We start from the raw sequence: 19960 nt of genomic DNA, 5'->3' as shown, positions 1-19960 counted from the left end.
AGCTTGATTACACAGGACGAGAACCATGTCATGTTAAATGTTACTGAGAATGCTAACAGTAACAAAGTAATTATAGCTTGATTACACAGGACGAGAACCATGTCATGTTAAATGTTACTGAGAATGCTAACAGTAACAAAGTAATTATAGCTTGATTACACAGGACGAGAACCATGTCATGTTAAATGTTACTGAGAATGCTAACAGTAACAAAGTAATTATAGCTTGATTACACAGGACGAGAACCATGTCATGTTAAATGTTACTGAGAATGCTAACAGTAACAAAGTAATTATAGCTTGATTACACAGGACGAGAACCATGTCATGTTAAATGTTACTGAGAATGCTAACAGTAACAAAGTAATTATAGCTTGATTACACAGGACGAGAACCATGTCATGTTAAATGTTACTGAGAATGCTAACAGTAACAAAGTAATTATAGCTTGATTACACAGGACGAGAACCATGTCATGTTAAATGTTACTGAGAATGCTAACAGTAACAAAGTAATTATAGCTTGATTACACAGGACGAGAACCATGTCATGTTAAATGTTACTGAGAATGCTAACAGTAACAAAGTAATTATAGCTTGATTACACAGGACGAGAACCATGTCATGTTAAATGTTACTGAGAATGATAACAGTAACAAAGTAATTATAGCTTGATTACACAGGACGAGAACCATGTCATGTTAAATGTTACTGAGAATGATAACAGTAACAAAGTAATTATAGCTTGATTACACAGGACGAGAACCATGTCATGTTAAATGTTACTGAGAATGATAACAGTAACAAAGTAATTATAGCTTGATTACACAGGACGAGAACCATGTCATGTTAAATGTTACTGAGAATGATAACAGTAACAAAGTAATTATAGCTTGATTACACAGGACGAGAACCATGTCATGTTAAATGTTACTGAGAATGCTAACAGTAACAAAGTAATTATAGCTTGATTACACAGGACGAGAACCATGTCATGTTAAATGTTACTGAGAATGCTAACAGTAACAAAGTAATTATAGCTTGATTACACAGGACGAGAACCATGTCATGTTAAATGTTACTGAGAATGCTAACAGTAACAAAGTAATTATAGCTTGATTACACAGGACGAGAACCATGTCATGTTAAATGTTACTGAGAATGCTAACAGTAACAAAGTAATTATAGCTTGATTACACAGGACGAGAACCATGTCATGTTAAATGTTACTGAGAATGCTAACAGTAACAAAGTAATTATAGCTTGATTACACAGGACGAGAACCATGTCATGTTAAATGTTACTGAGAATGCTAACAGTAACAAAGTAATTATAGCTTGATTACACAGGACGAGAACCATGTCATGTTAAATGTTACTGAGAATGATAACAGTAACAAAGTAATTATAGCTTGATTACACAGGACGAGAACCATGTCATGTTAAATGTTACTGAGAATGATAACAGTAACAAAGTAATTATAGCTTGATTACACAGGACGAGAACCATGTCATGTTAAATGTTACTGAGAATGATAACAGTAACAAAGTAATTATAGCTTGATTACACAGGACGAGAACCATGTCATGTTAAATGTTACTGAGAATGATAACAGTAACAAAGTAATTATAGCTTGATTACACAGGACGAGAACCATGTCATGTTAAATGTTACTGAGAATGCTAACAGTAACAAAGTAATTATAGCTTGATTACACAGGACGAGAACCATGTCATGTTAAATGTTACTGAGAATGCTAACAGTAACAAAGTAATTATAGCTTGATTACACAGGACGAGAACAATGTCATGTTAAATGTTACTGAGAATGCTAACAGTAACAAAGTAATTATAGCTTGATTACACAGGACGAGAACAATGTCATGTTAAATGTTACTGAGAATGCTAACAGTAACAAAGTAATTATAGCTTGATTACACAGGACGAGAACAATGTCATGTTAAATGTTACTGAGAATGCTAACAGTAACAAAATATGGCTATTAAGTTTCGAAAGGAAACTAAACATCCCAAAACAGCCTTCTTGAATCAACTACAGCCAAAGTAGGTTGAAAATCATGTTAGTTTGTATTCTGCTTAAACTATCCCTTTAAAGATCGTATAATGTGTGTTTGAAACAAGGACATTTACCCTACGATGGACAAAAAGGTTCAAAGTTCTTTCTGCTAAGCATTCAACTTGCTGTTTGCAAATAGCTTTTGAATTACTCTGCAGTGTTTTCAGGTATCATAAAATGTATTGCATCTTTCGACCTTTTCAGTGGCATGTTTAAAGACTTGTATAGTAGTTGAGCGTCAACTTATCTGTACAAAATGTAATTGGTTAATTGGTTTGACTTGATTATGGACATTTACAGAAAGTTCAGATAGAAATGTATTGTCTTGATCAAATATGACTGTCAGATTGGAATAGTATAGGAAATGGTGTACTCTCTTCATTATATCTTTAACATGCAGTTCCAGATACAGCCTTGTCATTAGTTGAAGGCAGCCAATCCATTCATTTCAGAAAAGTAGTCACTTCCTGAGATCTGTATTCAAATTTGTTTTACATTTAGTTGCTTTCTCAGATCTGAATTTCAATCATTTACAAAAGTAGTCACTTCCTGAGAGCTGTAAAAACAAAATGTATTCAAATAGGTGTAGTCAGTTCCGCCTGAAAAATAATTACTTTCCACAAAGCATAGTTGAATGTCTGATGGACATTGTGTTTTTTAGGGGGTTCCTTTACATACTCCATACGGTTGGACAGTATTGTAGACCGGTTTCCAGACCTGTAGTCAGTCCACTTTAGTTGGCCTGTTTCCAGACCTGTAGTCAGTCCACTTTAGTAGATCATCCAGATTTCCCTCCTCACCTTAGAATTTCCAAACTATTCTCTCTCTCTCTCTCTCTACCCCCCCCCACTCTCTCATCCAGGCCTTTTCTGAGCTCAAGTAAACTATGAAATGAGCGTGATGTTTCTCTCTTTCCCTCTCCCAAGGGAGCAGCAGCCGTGGGCCGAGGAGAAACGACCAGGATTTAGATTAATATCACAGCTCAACAGGTGACCTTTGAACTCTTCAGCCTCCTCTCTTGCTTTTTCTCTCACACGGACCAACCACTCTGCCGGACTGCTCTGTCTCTCCTCTCTCTGTTGTAGACTGCCCAAGCCTTCTTCTCATTCTCACTTACTCTCTCACCACCCCCCCTCTCTCTTGCTCTCTCACCCCCCTGCTCTCTCTCCTCTCTCTTTCAATCTCATGTCCTCTCTTGCTCTATCTTTTGTATGCCCTCTTCCTCTCCTCAATCACCCTCTTGTTTAACTCTTTTTTTTTTTTTTTTTCATCTGTCTCTCTAGCAAGGCTTTGAGACGCAGAGTTGGAGCACAAGACAGACTACTGTGTCTGTTAGCTTTCACTCCCTCCCTCTACCTCTCTGTCCTTCTACCTCGCTATACTAGTAACACTAATCAGTCTTTTTCTTCTGTCATTGTCACTAACCCAGCTGTAGGACCGTGTGACTGGGTGGGTAAGGCTGTCGCCACCTACCCTGTCGCTGCTGCTGCCACCCATCGCTACCTAACACTGTGCCTCCTGACTCACAGTGGATTTATTCACTACTATTTAGTTTATTTACATTCATCGTTTGGTCTTTCTTTGGACCATCTGTCTGTTTCCTGATGTGATGCTGGTGTTACGATGCTAATTGAAAATGTTACAATGTTTATTTGCATATAAATTACATGTTGTTAATCACCAATGTTATGTCAATTGTTATTGATCATATGCTGTTAATGAATGAATTGACTCTCTGTTATGAACCATACTGAGCTCTAGGGCGTGTTCAGTGGGAGGAAAAAGTTCAGAAACGGGGAGCTACAATCTACCTGTACTTGTCCAATAAGAAACACTTGTTTTTGTTTTCCATTGCAGAGTGCTTTGCTACGGTGTGCCCTAATGAACATTGTGCGGTCTCAGAGAGTTTAGGGACTGCACAGAGAGACATTATAACCACCCTGTGAAAGGGGGTGTCTATCTTGAGAAGGAGAGTGTGAGAGATGCATTCTCAAGGGGAAGAGAAAGTGAGGGATGGGGAGAGAGGGAGGGAGAGATTTGTCCTTAGAGGGAGAGTGAAGTATAAACACAGCTATTGGAGCTTAATGAAGAGCACTTGAGAAAGCCCTCAGCTATAGCCAGTGAAAGAGATATGTGTGTGTGTGTGTGCATCTGAGAGGGGGGGGTGAGTGTGTGTACGTTTGAGAATGTGTGTGTCGAAGTATAAGTGTGGCGGCAGAGCAGAGTGCGGACCCACCACTGAATGACTCTCTGACCTAGCCGCGAGGCGTCCTCAGCTTCTGTCCACCACTGAATGACTCTCTGACCTAGCCATGAGGCGTCCTCATCCTCTGTCCACCACTGAATGACTCTCTGACCTAGCCATGAGGCGTCCTCATCCTCTGTCCACCACTGAATGACTCTCTGACCTAGCCGCAAGTCGTCCTCATCCTCTGTCCACCACTGAATGACTCTCTGACCTAGCCATGAGGCGTCCTCATCCTCTGTCCACCACTGAATGACTCTCTGACCTAGCCGCAAGTCGTCCTCATCCTCTGTCCACCACTGAATGACTCTCTGACCTAGCCATGAGGCGTCCTCATCCTCTGTCCACCACTGAATGACTCTCTGACCTAGCCGTGAGGCGTCCTCAGCTTCTGTCCACCACTGAATGACTCTCTGACCTAGCCGGGAGGCGTCCTCATCCTCTGTCCACCACTGAATGACTCTCTGACCTAGCCGTGAGGCGTCCTCAGCTTCTGTCCACCACTGAATGACTCTCTGACCTAGCCGCGAGGCGTCCTCAGCTTCTGTCCACCACTGAATGACTCTCTGACCTAGCCGTGAGGCGTCCTCATCCTCTGTCCACCACTGAATGACTCTCTGACCTAGCCGCGAGGCGTCCTCAGCTTCTGTCCACCACTGAATGACTCTCTGACCTAGCCATGAGGCGTCCTCATCCTCTGTCCACCACTGAATGACTCTCTGACCTAGCCGCAAGTCGTCCTCATCCTCTGTCCACCACTGAATGACTCTCTGACCTAGCCATGAGGCGTCCTCATCCTCTGTCCACCACTGAATGACTCTCTGACCTAGCCGCAAGTCGTCCTCATCCTCTGTCCACCACTGAATGACTCTCTGACCTAGCCGGGAGGCGTCCTCAGCTTCTGTCCACCACTGAATGACTCTCTGACCTAGCCGTGAGGCGTCCTCATCCTCTGTCCACCACTGAATGACTCTCTGACCTAGCCGTGAGGCGTCCTCAGCTTCTGTCCACCACTGAATGACTCTCTGACCTAGCCGCGAGGCGTCCTCAGCTTCTGTCCACCACTGAATGACTCTCTGACCTAGCCGCGAGGCGTCCTCAGCTTCTGTCCACCACTGAATGACTCTCTGACCTAGCCGCGAGGCGTCCTCATCCTCTGTCCACCACTGAATGACTCTCTGACCTAGCCGCGAGGCGTCCTCAGCTTCTGTCCACCACTGAATGACTCTCTGACCTAGCCATGAGGCGTCCTCAGCCTCTGTCCACCACTGAATGACTCTCTGACCTAGCCATGAGGCGTCCTCATCCTCTGTCCACCACTGAATGACTCTCTGACCTAGCCGTGAGGCGTCCTCAGCCTCTGTCCACCACTGAATGACTCTCTGACCTAGCCATGAGGCGTCCTCATCCTCTGTCCACCACTGAATGACTCTCTGACCTAGCCATGAGGCGTCCTCAGCCTCTGTCCACCACTGAATGACTCTCTGACCTAGCCATGAGGCGTCCTCATCCTCTGTCCACCACTGAATGACTCTCTGACCTAGCCGTGAGGCGTCCTCAGCCTCTGTCCACCACTGAATGACTCTCTGACCTAGCCATGAGGCGTCCTCATCCTCTGTCCACCACTGAATGACTCTCTGACCTAGCCGCAAGGCGTCCTCAGCCTCTGTCCACCACTGGCTCAGAATATTAACTCCCTGCCTCCCGAGTGGCTCAGTGGTCTAAGGTACTGCATCGCAGTGCTAGCTGTGCCACTGGAGATTCTGGGTTAAAATCCAGGCTCTGTTGCGATCGGGAGACCCATGGGGTGGCGCACAATTGGCCCAGCGTCGTCCAGGTTAGGGGAGGGTTTGGCCGGCAGGGATGTCCTTGTCCCATCGCGCACTAGCGACTCCTGTGGCGGGCCAGGCAAAGTGCATGCTGACACGGTCGCCAGGTGTATGGTGTTTCCTCTGACACATTGGTGCGGCTGGCTTCTGAGTTAAGTGGGCATTGTGTCAAGAAGCAGTGCGGCTTGGTTGGGTTGTGTTTCGGAGGACGCACGGCTCTCGACCTTCACCTGTCCCGTGTCCATATGGGAGTTGCAGCGATGAGACAAAACTGTAACTACCAATTGAATACCACAACATTGGGGAGAAAATTAACACTCTCCTCCATCTCCTCCTCCTCCCTCTCTCCTCCTCCCTCTATCTCTCTCCTCCTCCACAGAACCAACTCGGACTCGGCTCTTCATACGAGTGCCATGAACCCCCAGGACCCCTTTGGCATGAACCAGCAGATGGGCAGAGGGCCCCCCCAGCGCAACGGTGAGAACCCACACACACACAGCATCTGCACACATACAACTATCTGCACACACACGCATGCATACACATCTCGTCTACACACACACTTTGCATCTGCACGTGTGCAAACACACCCACTCATACCATTTGCACACACCTGCATACATTAACTCACACACATAGACAGACCTCACCTACACACACCTCTTTCTTACTGTGCACGTGCGCACACACCTGTACATCTACAATAATTTCCTGAATGGATACAAATAAAGCACGTATCAAACGGCACCCTATTCCCTACACAGTGCACTTCTTCTGAACAGAGCCCAAGGAGCCCAAAGAGATTGGCTATTTAACAGTAAATAAGGGAATTGTTTTCACCCCACAGTTAGCCACGATGATTAACTAGACTGGTAAAATGGTTTACAGTTACCAATGGCTTCTACACTATTCCACTAGCTACAGTAGTGCTGCCGTGTCTATACCATGTCTCCCAAAATGATGTTTACATTTTACCATTGTGACGCGCAGCCATGCGTATCCACTTTCTATGCGCATTGTGCAAGTTCTGGAATGTATCAAATTTGTGGAACTGGTTGGAGGTTTTTGAGGAGAGGTTGTGCGATAACATTAATTGTAATCAATGTAAACAGATGGTGTAGGCAGGAAATAATTTAAAATCTTTCTACAACATCTAAGGTTTATAACAAATTTGAAACTTTACTGAGACATTGTAGAAAGATATGAATTGATTTCCTGTCTACACTGTCAGTGTGCCTTATTAAAATATCTAAGTGGTGATAGAAGAGTTTATGTATGGTTGGTTGGGACAGTCCTGGGCCTGTAGAGACTCCTCTCTTTCACTCCTGTCTTCCTTTCCTCCATTCCTCTCTCCTCTGTGTCTACATCTTTAGTTTTTCCCCTTTACCTTCACATCGCTACTTATTCTATATCATCCTCTCTTCTTTCTCTTTACCCTCCCTCACTTTCCTCTGTGTCTGAGTCTTTTCTTTCCATTCTCTCTCTCCTTCTCTTGTCTTTCTATCATCTCTCCCCTCTCTTTCTATCCCTCCAACTCTCCCTCCGTTCCTCCCTCCCTCCATTCCTCTCTCATCTGTGTGTATTTAAAATGTTCTCCCTTCCATCCATTCCTCCCCTTACCCCTCTCTGTTAAGAGTGACAGACAGTGGAATGTGTTGTGTTAATGCATTATCAGCGAGTGATGTCTTAATGTTGGAGAGATAGAGAGACTTGGATAGGCTCCTATGGTCCCAGAATGGATTACCACTCTATTTGTTTAGCCAACATGTTTAAACAGGATATTGGCAGGTGAGTCCAGCTGTGTATTGACAGGGGTGGTGTTTTATATTGAAAGGCAAGTGTTTTTTTTACTTCAATAGAGTAATCAGGGATGTGCAACTATAGTTTTCCTTCACAGAAAATACATTAGTGCTACACATTCAGCAGAAAATATATTAGTGCTACACATTCAGCAGAAAATACATCAGTGCTACACATTCAGCAGAAAATATATTAGTGCTACACATTCAGCAGAAAATACATTAGTGCTACACATTCAGCAGAAAATATATTAGTGCTACACATTCAGCAGAAAATATATTAGTGCTACACATTCAGCAGAAAATATATTAGTGCTACACATTCAGCAGAAAATATATTAGTGCTACACATTCAGCAGAAAATATATTAGTGCTACACATTCAGCAGAAAATACATCAGTGCTACACATTCAGCAGAAAATATATTAGTGCTACACATTCAGCAGAAAATATATTAGTGCTACACATTCAGCAGAAAAAATATTAGTGCTACACATTCAGCAGAAAATATATTAGTGCTACACATTCAGCAGAAAATATATTAGTGCTACACATTCAGCAGAAAATACATTAGTGCTACACATTCAGCAGAAAATACATTAGTGCTACACATTCAGCAGAAAATACATTAGTGCTACACATTCAGCAGAAAATACATTAGTGCTATACATTCAGCAGAAAATATATCAGTGCTACACATTCAGCAGAAAATATATTAGTGCTACACATTCAGCAGAAAATATATTAGTGCTACACATTCAGCAGAAAATATATTAGTGATACACATTCAGCAGAAAATACATTAGTGATACACATTCAGCAGAAAATACATTAGTGCTACACATTCAGCAGAAAATATATTAGTGCTACACATTCAGCAGAAAATACATTAGTGCTACACATTCAGCAGAAAATACATTAGTGCTACACATTCAGCAGAAAATACATTAGTGCTACACATTCAGCAGAAAATATATTAGTGCTACACATTCAGCAGAAAATACATTAGTGCTACACATTCAGCAGAAAATATATTAGTGCTACACATTCAGCAGAAAATATATTAGTGCTACACATTCAGCAGAAAATACATTAGTGCTACACATTCAGCAGAAAATACATTAGTGCTACACATTCAGCAGAAAATACATTAGTGCTACACATTCAGCAGAAAATATATTAGTGCTACACATTCAGCAGAAAATATATTAGTGCTACACATTCAGCAGAAAATACATTAGTGCTACACATTCAGCAGAAAATATATTAGTGCTACACATTCAGCAGAAAATATATTAGTGCTACACATTCAGCAGAAAATATATTAGTGCTACACATTCAGCAGAAAATATATTAGTGCTACACATTCAGCAGAAAATACATTAGTGCTACACATTCAGCAGAAAATACATTAGTGCTACACATTCAGCAGAAAATATATTAGTGCTACACATTCAGCAGAAAATATATTAGTGCTACACATTCAGCAGAAAATATATTAGTGCTACACATTCAGCAGAAAATACATTAGTGCTACACATTCAGCAGAAAATACATTAGTGCTACACATTCAGCAGAAAATACATTAGTGCTACACATTCAGCAGAAAATATATTAGTGCTACACATTCAGCAGAAAATACATTAGTGCTACACATTCAGCAGAAAATAGCTTCGTTTTCATCAGATGACAACAGAGTGCAACGCTTTTTGGCTGAAAGCGACACAAGTAAATGAGCTTACAATGTATTTTTTTTAATTTATTTTAACTATGCATGGCCATCATGTTATTAATGTTTATCATTTAAAGAATGTAGCCAGCTGCATTTCTTAATGTTTTGCTTAAAGTTAACCTTTAATTTTCCTGAAGAAAAGTAGGCTGGCTACACCAAGAGAAGTACCGGAGAAAAGTAGCTACACATCAGTCAGAGCGCTGTCTGCTGATAGAATGCCCGTTCGTGAATTCTCATCCGAGTGGAGAAGAGCAACTGAAGCACAACATTTGTCTGATGCCGAGCAGAAATTACAAGAAACATTTTAGATCTGGCAGCAAGATTTCTTAAGCAAATTATACTTTTTTTCCTTTGTGAAAAACGCTGAATTCTGCGTTATCTAAGCAAATGGCTTAATTAATAAGGTCACTGGACATCATATAGTGTTTGCTTTCTGCTGTGTTTGAGAAGTCAAAGCCCTTTGGATGAGTTATCTGTACAGCTGCCAGTGCTTGATTTCCTTGCGTTTTTTTTGTCCTCTCCGTTCTTGGCCTGTATGCTCCTCACCCCTTTTCTCAGAGCAGAGCAGGTAGGCCCATTGCCCTAGCGACTCCAGACTCCACACAGACACAGCGTGTACACATGCTGCTCCAGAGCCAGTACTGTTCTTCCTTCAGACAAGCATGTGTCAAAACTTTGCTCATTTGCGCAATGTGTCTCGTTCACCTTTACTTGTAAATGTCCAAACTCACCAAAAATGACATGACACTCGGTAGCTCCTACCTATTTATGTATAACTTTATGAGCTGGATTGCCTGTCTTTGCAATTTGTTTATTTTCGTTTGCTCGTTAGCATATTTAGCTAGCAGGTTCTGTGGAAATTCGCTATTACGTGTGCTAATTTTGTTAGCATTCTGGTGCTAGAATTTTTTTTTTGAGCCCCCTTGTGTTCTAAACCGGTAATATCGTAACTCCCGGGATTAGAGAAGGCCGGTAGAACTCCATGAAAATCTGGATACCGCCCAACCCTAGTCCAAATATGTATGACACCTTGAAATGAGAGGACTAGATGCATATAAAGTGCTTTTATTTCCAAACAATAAAACGGATATGTATGAAAATACCCTCAAATAAAAGGTAACATTCTGTACTGTCGTCTCATAAAACATTTGATCTCAAATCCAAAATACTGGAGTATGGAGACAAATTAAAAGTTTTAGCTTTGTTTCCCAAATAAATAAGGAGGAGTGTATGGGACACCATTTGTTGTGAAGGAATATCATGACACTGTGTGTGTGTGTGTCAAGATGCATAGGCCTACGTTTGTGTGTCCATGCCATGTGAAGACGCAGCAGAGAGCGTAGGACAGATGGAGTGTAATTGACTACAGAGCAAGTAGAGACATGCCTTTCTGTAGTACTAGAGCAGTGTTTGTCTAATACCGGAGTTGGTTGAGATACACTTTTGGGTTGCAGGCAGTCATAGCCATATGTTCCCAGTATTCCCAGTATTCCCATGGGGTTGAGACTTAAGAATGGGCTGCGGCTTTAAAAAAAAACTTTAAAAAATGTATTTTGATGATCTAGAAGATCACTAAATGCACTGACTGTAAGTCGCTCTGGATAACAGCGCCTGACAAAAAATTGTGTGGTAAATGGTAAAATGCAAATACTTGGGAACTACTGGTGCAACCGTTGCGGCTCACTGCTGCCCCTGCAGGTGAGTGAAGGGTAGTACGTTGCAGCGTACAGTGTCCTATGAGGCCCAGAGGGCGTGTCACCTGTCAGGAGGGTTACAGTGAGACTCTGAGAGGTGGTAAGCCAGTGTCTGATTAAACTGGCCAGTCTGATTACCAATCTCAACGTCCATCCCGGCAGGCAGACAGATGTGAGTCAGGGCTATGCATGGGAACGTTCAGTAGTTGCGTTCATTAGGCACCAAACATGGACTGAAACAGGAAAACACTACCTGGACTTTGTAAGAAACACTCAATATTTTCTTGATGCAAAACATTTTGCTACGTTGTGCCCTAATGAACACGACCCACGACAAGGGCACAACTCCAGTCTGCAGTGGATGCAGAGGGTATGCTGCTTTAAGTCACTGATTGGTTTAGACCTGGGAACACGTATTTGTGCACTAGCCATCCAATCAGAAGGGGAAAACTTGGACTATGGGCTTAAAGGACGGGAGTTGTGCACCTTAGAACTGATCCCAAACCAACATTTCATTGTCTTCTTCTGGTATTTAATTATGTTGTGCTATCAGTACAAGCCTTGAGCTCAAATCCTTACTACAGTGATTCTGTCCCACAGTAAGAGTTGGGACGGCAGACAGACATTTTTTGTCCCAGTGGTCTCGTTTCACTCCGTGGCATCTCTCCAAGAGGTCTCTGTGACTGGTCACATTTGAGAGGAAATTAAGGGATGTTGGACTCCCGCCAATTGCCTTCTCTCCCTGCCGGTTGGCTGAGTGGAGAGCTGGGCATAAAGTCGTGGACCGTTCAAATAGAAATATGCCATGTAGGACAAACATGCCTCTCTGATGTGAACAAGGAATCACGTTAACTGCTCTATTCATGACATTTCTATCTGAAACGGTCCACAAAGTTTGTCTACTGAACGTGGCCCAGGTTCTTGAGAAAGGGGAAGAGGGAGACAAAATGACAGAAGAAGAGGGAAAGAATGGGGGAGGACGATGGTAGGAAAAGAGGAAGAGAGAATGCAGGAAAGTAAAGAGAACAAGAAGGCAGAGGGAAAGAGACAGTTATTCGAGGCTTTGAGAGAGAGAGAATATGGCAGAAGGGTTAGAAGAGGGAGAGGCAGAGTGAACTAGGAAAAAAAGAGAAGTAAACAGAAAGAGGGGAGGATCGGATGCCTGGCAGCCAGCCTGCAGTGTGTGAGGAGAGCGGAAGAGAGAGAGAGTGAGAGAGAGTGAGGAAAAAGAAAGAGGTTCTGTTCTCAGTGGGATCTTTGTGGCGAGGGAAAAACAATGGTCCTCTCTTTATTCTCACTGGGACTGTGGTCACTTAGCCAATTAAAAAAACAAAAAACTCTTTCTTCCGTTCTCTCCCGCCATCCCCCTCTCTCTCCCACAATCCCCCTCTCTCTCCCGCCATCCCCCTCTCTCTCTCGCCATCCCCCTGTTTCCCAGGACTGAGATCACAACACACATTCTAGGGGTTCACCTTGTATAACTTAAATCAGCACGTTGTTACCGTACTACAGTACTATATATACTTTATTTATTTGACCCCAGTGAGTCTATAGATTTTTAGAAAAGACAACCGGAATTGATGTTGACACAGGAGGCTGCTGAGGGGAGAACGGCTCATAGTAATGGTCAGAACGGCGCAAATGGAATGGCATCAAACACCCGGAAACCATGTGTTGGATGTATTTTATACCGATCCAATGATTCTGCTCTAGTCATTGCCACAAGCCCGTTCTCCACAATTAAGGTGCCAACAACCTCCTGAAATGTTGGACAATAATAATAAGACTGTATAATATGAATCTTTGTCCTGAATAGCAACATATTCCCTACATAGTGCACTCGTTTGAAACTAAGCCTTATGGGCTTTGATCAAAGGTAGTGCACTACATAGGGGATAGGGTGCCATTTGGGAGTCATATTATATAACATGATTCCTATGTTAAACCCAGCTGCCTTGTTTTAAGAAGTGGTAATATATTCATATTGAAGGTAAAATGCCTGCTGCTGATGTCCAACGGGTTGATTATTTTGTCAGTGAAGTGAACACAGTGGGCCGGATCTGAGCAGCTGGTGAAAGTATGTGATTGTCTAATGTTCCTCTGCTTTCTTCACCCCTTCCCTCTCTTCCCCTCCTTTCTCTTGCTCTCTCTCTCCTCTCCTTTATCTGATGTCTCTCTCCCTCTCTCTCTCCTGCGGGGGCCGGAGTGCAGCCAGTGTGAACGAGGCCGAGGTGGACTGCTCTGGAGATGGTGAGTTGAAACTCCTCCCCCCTCTTCCTCATCCCTGATTCCATCTTTCCCAACACAAGTGTAGAAGAGGCCTTCTGCTGCCCCCTAGCTCCCACACCCCTAGATCTCTGGCCGTAATGTGTGTGTGACGGTGCTTGCCACTGGATGTGTTGCTGCCTGGTATATGTACAGATGTGCGTCAGCGTACAAGACGTGCTTCATTCACAGCATCGTTGACCTTTACAACCCAATACAGGAATGGACACACACACTGCCTAGGAATCCTGCATGCAGATCCCCAGAGTCATTGTGTGTGTCTCAAAATGCATGCTATCGTGCTCCGTGCACGGGAGGGTTGGAGTATGCGTCCAAATCAAAGTAGGCGAAATGGCGCATGGAGGGCACTTCAAAATATGTAAGAAACAGAGTACGCATTTGAGAAGCATGCATCGATGCAAGCTTCAAAGAAAATGATGCAACCACGTAAAGAATGATGCAACATTTCTTGAAATCAATGTCGGCCATTATTTGAGCTGAAGCGAGAGAAAATACACTCAAACTTCAGAATTAAATGTTGCCTTTTCACATCTCATATGTTGCCTGACGACAATATTTAATCTTGATATGTTAATAAATACATGCTGTGTTAATTTTGGCATGTTTACCTGCCTACGTACCGTAGATCGCAAGCCCATAAGTCAATAGGGCTAACTACTAGTACTGTTAGCTAGCCAGATAGTCACGAATAATTGTTAGCTAGCTACCGATGAAGAATTTAGGTCATTTTTGCCTGTTTAACTAGCTGTCTAACTAGATTATTACGATTCACATATCTAGCTGATAATTAGGAAGAAAAACGTTTGCTTTTTCTTGGGGAGGTGCAGCGTGAGGTAATACAGTAGGGGGAGTGCGAGTGCTTGTCAAATGTAATGTGTTATGAATTCTCCGTACTCGTCCTCACAAGAACGTACTCAAGAGAACGTGGTTGGAGAATGCACACAGAGCATGAGAGTGTGGAGCACGGTAGTATGCATATTAAGAAACACCCATTGTGTCCGAACACTTGATAACCTCTAGTCTAGATTTTTCTGCAGTCTTTTGATCTTTCAATAGGTGGGAATAACTAGAGATGTGTGTGAGGAGTTGATTATCTCTAATCTCTCTTTCTCCCCCCTCCTCTCTCCAGTGTTCTCCTTCCCATCCCTGTCTAATGAGGAGGGTCTGATGGGTGTCAGCAAGCCCCTGCCAAAGCAACTGTGGGAGGCCAAGAAGGTGAGTTTGTGTGTGTGTGCATGATGAGTGTGTCATTTCTCATTGGTTGGAGAGAGGGACACGGGGGGTTGATTAAGACATAATGACAGACATGGAAACCTTTTGGGATGAGATAATGCTGATGGGAAAAGCTGCAGTACTAATGAATGCATGCTTCCAATACACATCATTCATGTTCTAGAACCATAACGCTTCGACTGTTGACTAAATATTCCAGTAGTTAGATTAGTCATTTTGAGATTCCATCACTCTTTTTGCTTTTGATCAGTTTAATCACCTAATTGTTTCTCTATTATAGGTTCAATCCCTCTCATCACGGCCCAAATCCTGTGAAGTGCCTGGAATCAAGTGAGTCTTCAGGATCCATCTTCCATCCACTCATACAGGGCACTGTGTTTAAACAACAATCAGTCATCATTATGAACCAAGTTGTTTGTGATTCTCAATGACAGCTGTCTGAGAGGGAGAAAGACTGGGATGTGATCCATATATGGTGTGTGTGTGTGTGTGTGTGTGTGTGTGTGTGTGTGTGTGTGTCAACATTGTGGATGTGCGTGTCAACATAGTCTGTCAACATTGTGTGTGTATGTGTCAACATTGTTGATGTCTGTATCAACATATTCTTTCAACATTCTGTGTGTTTGTTGGGTCTAGCAGTGCAGTACAGTGGGCTGCTGGTCACTACTATAGAGCAGTGAGTCAGTTATCTCACTGAGGGCTTGAATGAACAGGGATGCAAATGTTCACTTGCTGGTACATTTAAAGGGGAAGTCCACTAACAAACATGGTAATCCACGCACAAACATTACTTCTCAACAATGCTATTATTGATAACATTTATTTAGTATATTTCACAAACAATGCCCTAGCCACACAACAAAAAAGGCCGTAACGCCGCCCAAAAGTATGTCACAGATGTTACATTCCCTCCCTTTTAGCACATTGATGTTTATTGTCATGAGTCTTGTTCAGAACTTAGAGGTTTTCCCTTAGATAGGCCAGCTTCAAAGTCGAAATTGGCTATATTGTAAAAATTGATTCATTTAAGGTTAAGGTTAGGCATTAGGGTTAGCGGTGTGGTTAACGTTAGGGTTAGGTTTAAAATCAGATTGTATTACTTTGTGGCTGTGCCATCTAGTGACCGCTCTGCAGAGCTGCTTCCAGAACAACATAAAACGCTAACCTGCTCCCCTCTACCCATCCAGATGCATATTAAACCTTTTGAATGAAGTTCCCCTTTTAAAATCCGCTTCATAATTAGTTTTCTCTCCCCTCCTATCCTCAGTATATTCCCGTCTCCAGAGCAGAATGCGGGCCTCTCCAACTACCAGGGCTCGTTGAACACGGGTGGTTCCCTGCCAGACCTCAGCAACCTGCACTTCCCCTCACCGCTGCCCACACCCCTGGACCCGGACGACGGGCACCACGGAGGGGGGGGATACCACCCCAACCTGAGCGGGGGCAGCAGCACAGGCAACCTGCCCGCCGCCATGATGCACCTCGGCATAGGGAATCACCAGGGAGGCTGGACTGAAGGAGGTGGGTGTTTGGGGTGGAGGGTGACAGGGTGTGTGGGGGGTGGTTTTTTCTCAGTTAATCTTTCCTCGCATCCTCTCCTCTCACCTCCTCCAAACTCATTGGATAAGAAGCTCAAAGGAGAAGGACCGTGGACCTTTTCCTCCAATACGGTTAAGTAAAGGCCTGGAGATGGGTGTGAATGTATTTACTGTAGGAGTGTGGGGATGTGTCTTTTGTCTGTGTGCACTCATGCGAAACCAGGCACAGACACGTACATACATACAGTATGTAACTAACCATACAGATGCGTAGGGGATGTCCACAATCACCACATAGTAATGTAATGGTTTAAATATGGATTAAAATTGATTAAATATTTGTTTTTTAACCCATCTATACACATTACCCCACAATGACAAAGTGAAGACATGTTTTTAGTCATTTTAGCAAATGTATTGAAAATGAAATACAGAAATGTCTCATTTCCATAAGTATTCTCACCACTGGGTCAATACATGTTAGAATCAGCTGTGAGTCTTTCTGGGTAAGTCTGTAAGAGCATTCATTGCACACCTGCATTGTACAATATTTTCCCATTCTTTTTTTCTAAATTCTTCAAGCTCTGTCAAATTGGTTTTTGAATCAGAAACATTCCATGTTGTCTTGGTAAGCAACTCCAGTGTAGATGTGGTCTTGTGTTTTATGTTATTATCCTGCTGAAAGGTGAATTTGTCTCCCGGTGTCTGTTGATTAGCAGACTTAGCCAAGTTTTCTTGTAGGATTTTGCCTGTGCTTAGCTCTACTCAGTTTAGTTTTATCCTAAAAAACTCCCTAGTCCTTGCTGATGACAAGCATACCCATAACATGATGCAGCCATCACCATGCTTGAAAATATGAAAAGTGGTACTCAGTGATGTGTTGTGCTGGATTTGCACCAAACATTCAGGACATAAAGTTAATTTCTTTGCAATTTTTTTTGTTGCAGTTTTACTTTTTAGTCCCATATTGCAAACAGAATACAAATATTTTGGAATATTTGTGTTCTGTACAGGCTTTCTTCTTTTCACTCTGTCATTTAGGTTAGTATTGTAAAGTAACTACAATGTTGATCCATCCTCAGTTTTCTCCTATCACTGCCATTAAACTCTAACTGTTTTAAAGTCACTATTGGCCTCATGGTGAAATACCTAAACGGTTTCCTTCCTCTCCGTCAACTGAGTTAGGAAGGACGCCTGTATCTTTGTAGTAACACCATCCAAAGTGTAATTAATAACTTCACCATGCTCAAAGAGATATTCACAATGTCTTCTTTTTTTGTTTTTGTTTACCCATCTACCAATAGGTTCCCTTCTTTGCAAGGCATTGGAAAACCTCCCTGGTCTTTGTGGTTGAATCTGTTTGAAATTCACTGCTCAACTGAGGGACCTTACAGATAATTATACAGAGATGAGGTAGTCATTATAAAAAATCATGTTAAACACAATTTAGAGTTCATGCAACTTATTATGTGACTTGACAATTTTTACTCCTGAACTTATTTAGGCTTGCCATAACAAAGGGGTTGAATACTTATTGACTGAAGACATTTCAGCTTTCCATTTTCAATTATGTATGTGCAGATGCTGTGTGTGTTCTCACCGGTGCGCTGGGGGGGCCCTCGGCCCATCTGCTGGTATATGTGAAAGGGGTCCTGGGGGTTGGGGTTCATGGCACTCGTGTGAAGAGCCGAGTCCAAGTTGGTTCTGTGCAGGAGGAGAAGATGGATGGAGGTGGAGAGAGAGAGGAGAAGAGGGTGTTAGTTTTCTGACCCAGTGGTGGACAGAGGCTTTTTACAGGGATACAGCCTGAAATTGGCCAGGGCACTAGAACAGTCTGCAGCACCCGGCCTCACCCTACTAGAATCTGAAGTCAAATGTTTACTGTTTGCTGATGATCTGGTGCAAGGCTCCAGGCTAGATCAGAGAGTCATTCAGTGGTGGGCTCGCACTCTGCTTTACCTACACACGTACACACACACACGCACAGACCCTCTCTCTCTCTCACACTCCCATTCACACACACATCTCTTTCACTGGCTACAGCTGAGGGCTTTCTCAAGTGCTCTTCATTAAGCTCCAATGGCTGTGTTTATGCTTCACTCTCCCTCTAAGGACAAATCTCTCCCTCCCTCTTTCTCTCCCCATCCCTCACTTCACTTCTTCCCCTTGAGAATGCATCTCACACTCTCCTTCTCAAGATGGACACCCTCTTTCACAGCGTGGTTAGAATATCTCTCTGTGCAGTCCCTAAACTCTCTGAGACCGCACCAGGTTCATTAGGGCTTACCGTATCAAAGCGCTTTGCAACGGAAAACAAATTTGAATTTGGAAACATTTTGAAAAACAGAATTCTACTTTGACATTTGGGCGTATTGTATGTAGACCCGTGACAAAATCTGAATTGAATCCATTTTAAATTCCGGCTGTAGCACAACAACATGTAAATACATTCTGAAGGCCCTGTATGTCTTCCTGTGTGGCTTAGTTGTTAAGAATGTGGAAGCAGCAATACCAAGTTAATTTCCCAACTCGTCGGGGCATGGACTTTAAATTGTCGAAAGCGTTCCACAGGGATGCTGGCCTATGTTGGCTGGATGTCCTTTGGGTGGTGGACCATTCTGTTGAGTGGGAAAAACCCAGCAGCATTCCAGTTCTTGACACAAACTGGTGCACCTGGCACCTACTACCATACCCCATTCAAAGGCACTTAAATCCTTTGTCTTGCCCATTCACATTCTGAATGGCACACATACACCATCCTTGTCTCAATTTTCTCACGGCTAAAAAATTCCTTCATCTACACTGATTGAAGTGGATTTAACAAGTGACATCAGTAAGGGATCATATCTTTCACCTGGATTCACCTGGTCAGTCTGTGTCATGGAAAGAGCAGCTGTTCTTAATGTTCTGTACACTCAGTGTAAATCAGTGTGTCTCTGTATTCTGTGCTGGGTTTGTGCCTGGGGAGGAACCACTCTGTAGGCTAGTGGAAAGTGCTCAACTTTATTTTCTTCAAAAGACAATTGTTAAAAGGGTGATCCAAGCCGTGGACCGATCGCCAATAATACATTTAAAAAAAGGACCAGCAAGCCAAGACCTTTGGGTGTTTTCTGAACCACATTATTTAATATAAAAATATTATTTGCATTAAAGGCCCAGTGCTGTCAAAAAAAGGGATTTTTCTGTGTTTTATATATATTTCCACACTGTGGTTGGAATAATATTGTGAAAATTATGTTAATAGCCTTTTAGTGTAAGAGGGGTTTGAAGACTGCCTGAAATTTCAGCCTGTTTTGGTCTGCCTGGTGACATCACCAATAAGAAAGAATTCCAAACCTCTGCCAATAGCAGCTAGTTTTCAGTTTTCCCCTCCTCTCAGACCACTCCAGACAGTCCTAGCAAAATTCTTGCTTAGAAATTGCTCTTTGCTATGAAGCTATTTTTGTTTATTTTTGACAATTTTAATTGAAAACAATCACAGTAAGGTAATTGTTACCCAGAAATGATAAAAACGGCTGCATTGGGCCTTTA

At 42.7% G+C, this 19960-nt stretch overlaps 1 protein-coding gene across 1 annotated transcript; it reads left to right on the top strand.

The window, feature by feature from the left end:
* The first annotated feature begins 2884 nt into the window (after positions 1–2884).
* On the top strand, positions 2885–16682 carry LOC139563111 (CREB-regulated transcription coactivator 3-like). The gene is made up of 6 exons (XM_071381399.1): positions 2885–3062; positions 6527–6624; positions 13584–13622; positions 14788–14873; positions 15172–15221; positions 16159–16682. Exons 1-6 carry the CDS (start codon positions 2965–2967, stop codon positions 16568–16570), a joined length of 783 nt encoding a protein of 260 aa, XP_071237500.1. The 5' UTR covers positions 2885–2964; the 3' UTR covers positions 16571–16682.
* The last annotated feature ends 3278 nt before the right edge of the window (positions 16683–19960 follow it).

The sequence above is a fragment of the Salvelinus alpinus genome, chromosome 33 (assembly GCF_045679555.1).
Source record: "Salvelinus alpinus chromosome 33, SLU_Salpinus.1, whole genome shotgun sequence".
Lineage (NCBI taxonomy): Eukaryota > Metazoa > Chordata > Actinopteri > Salmoniformes > Salmonidae > Salvelinus > Salvelinus alpinus.
The sequence above is the reverse complement of the archived record's forward strand: the minus strand, read 5'-3'. Positions and strand labels throughout refer to the sequence as shown.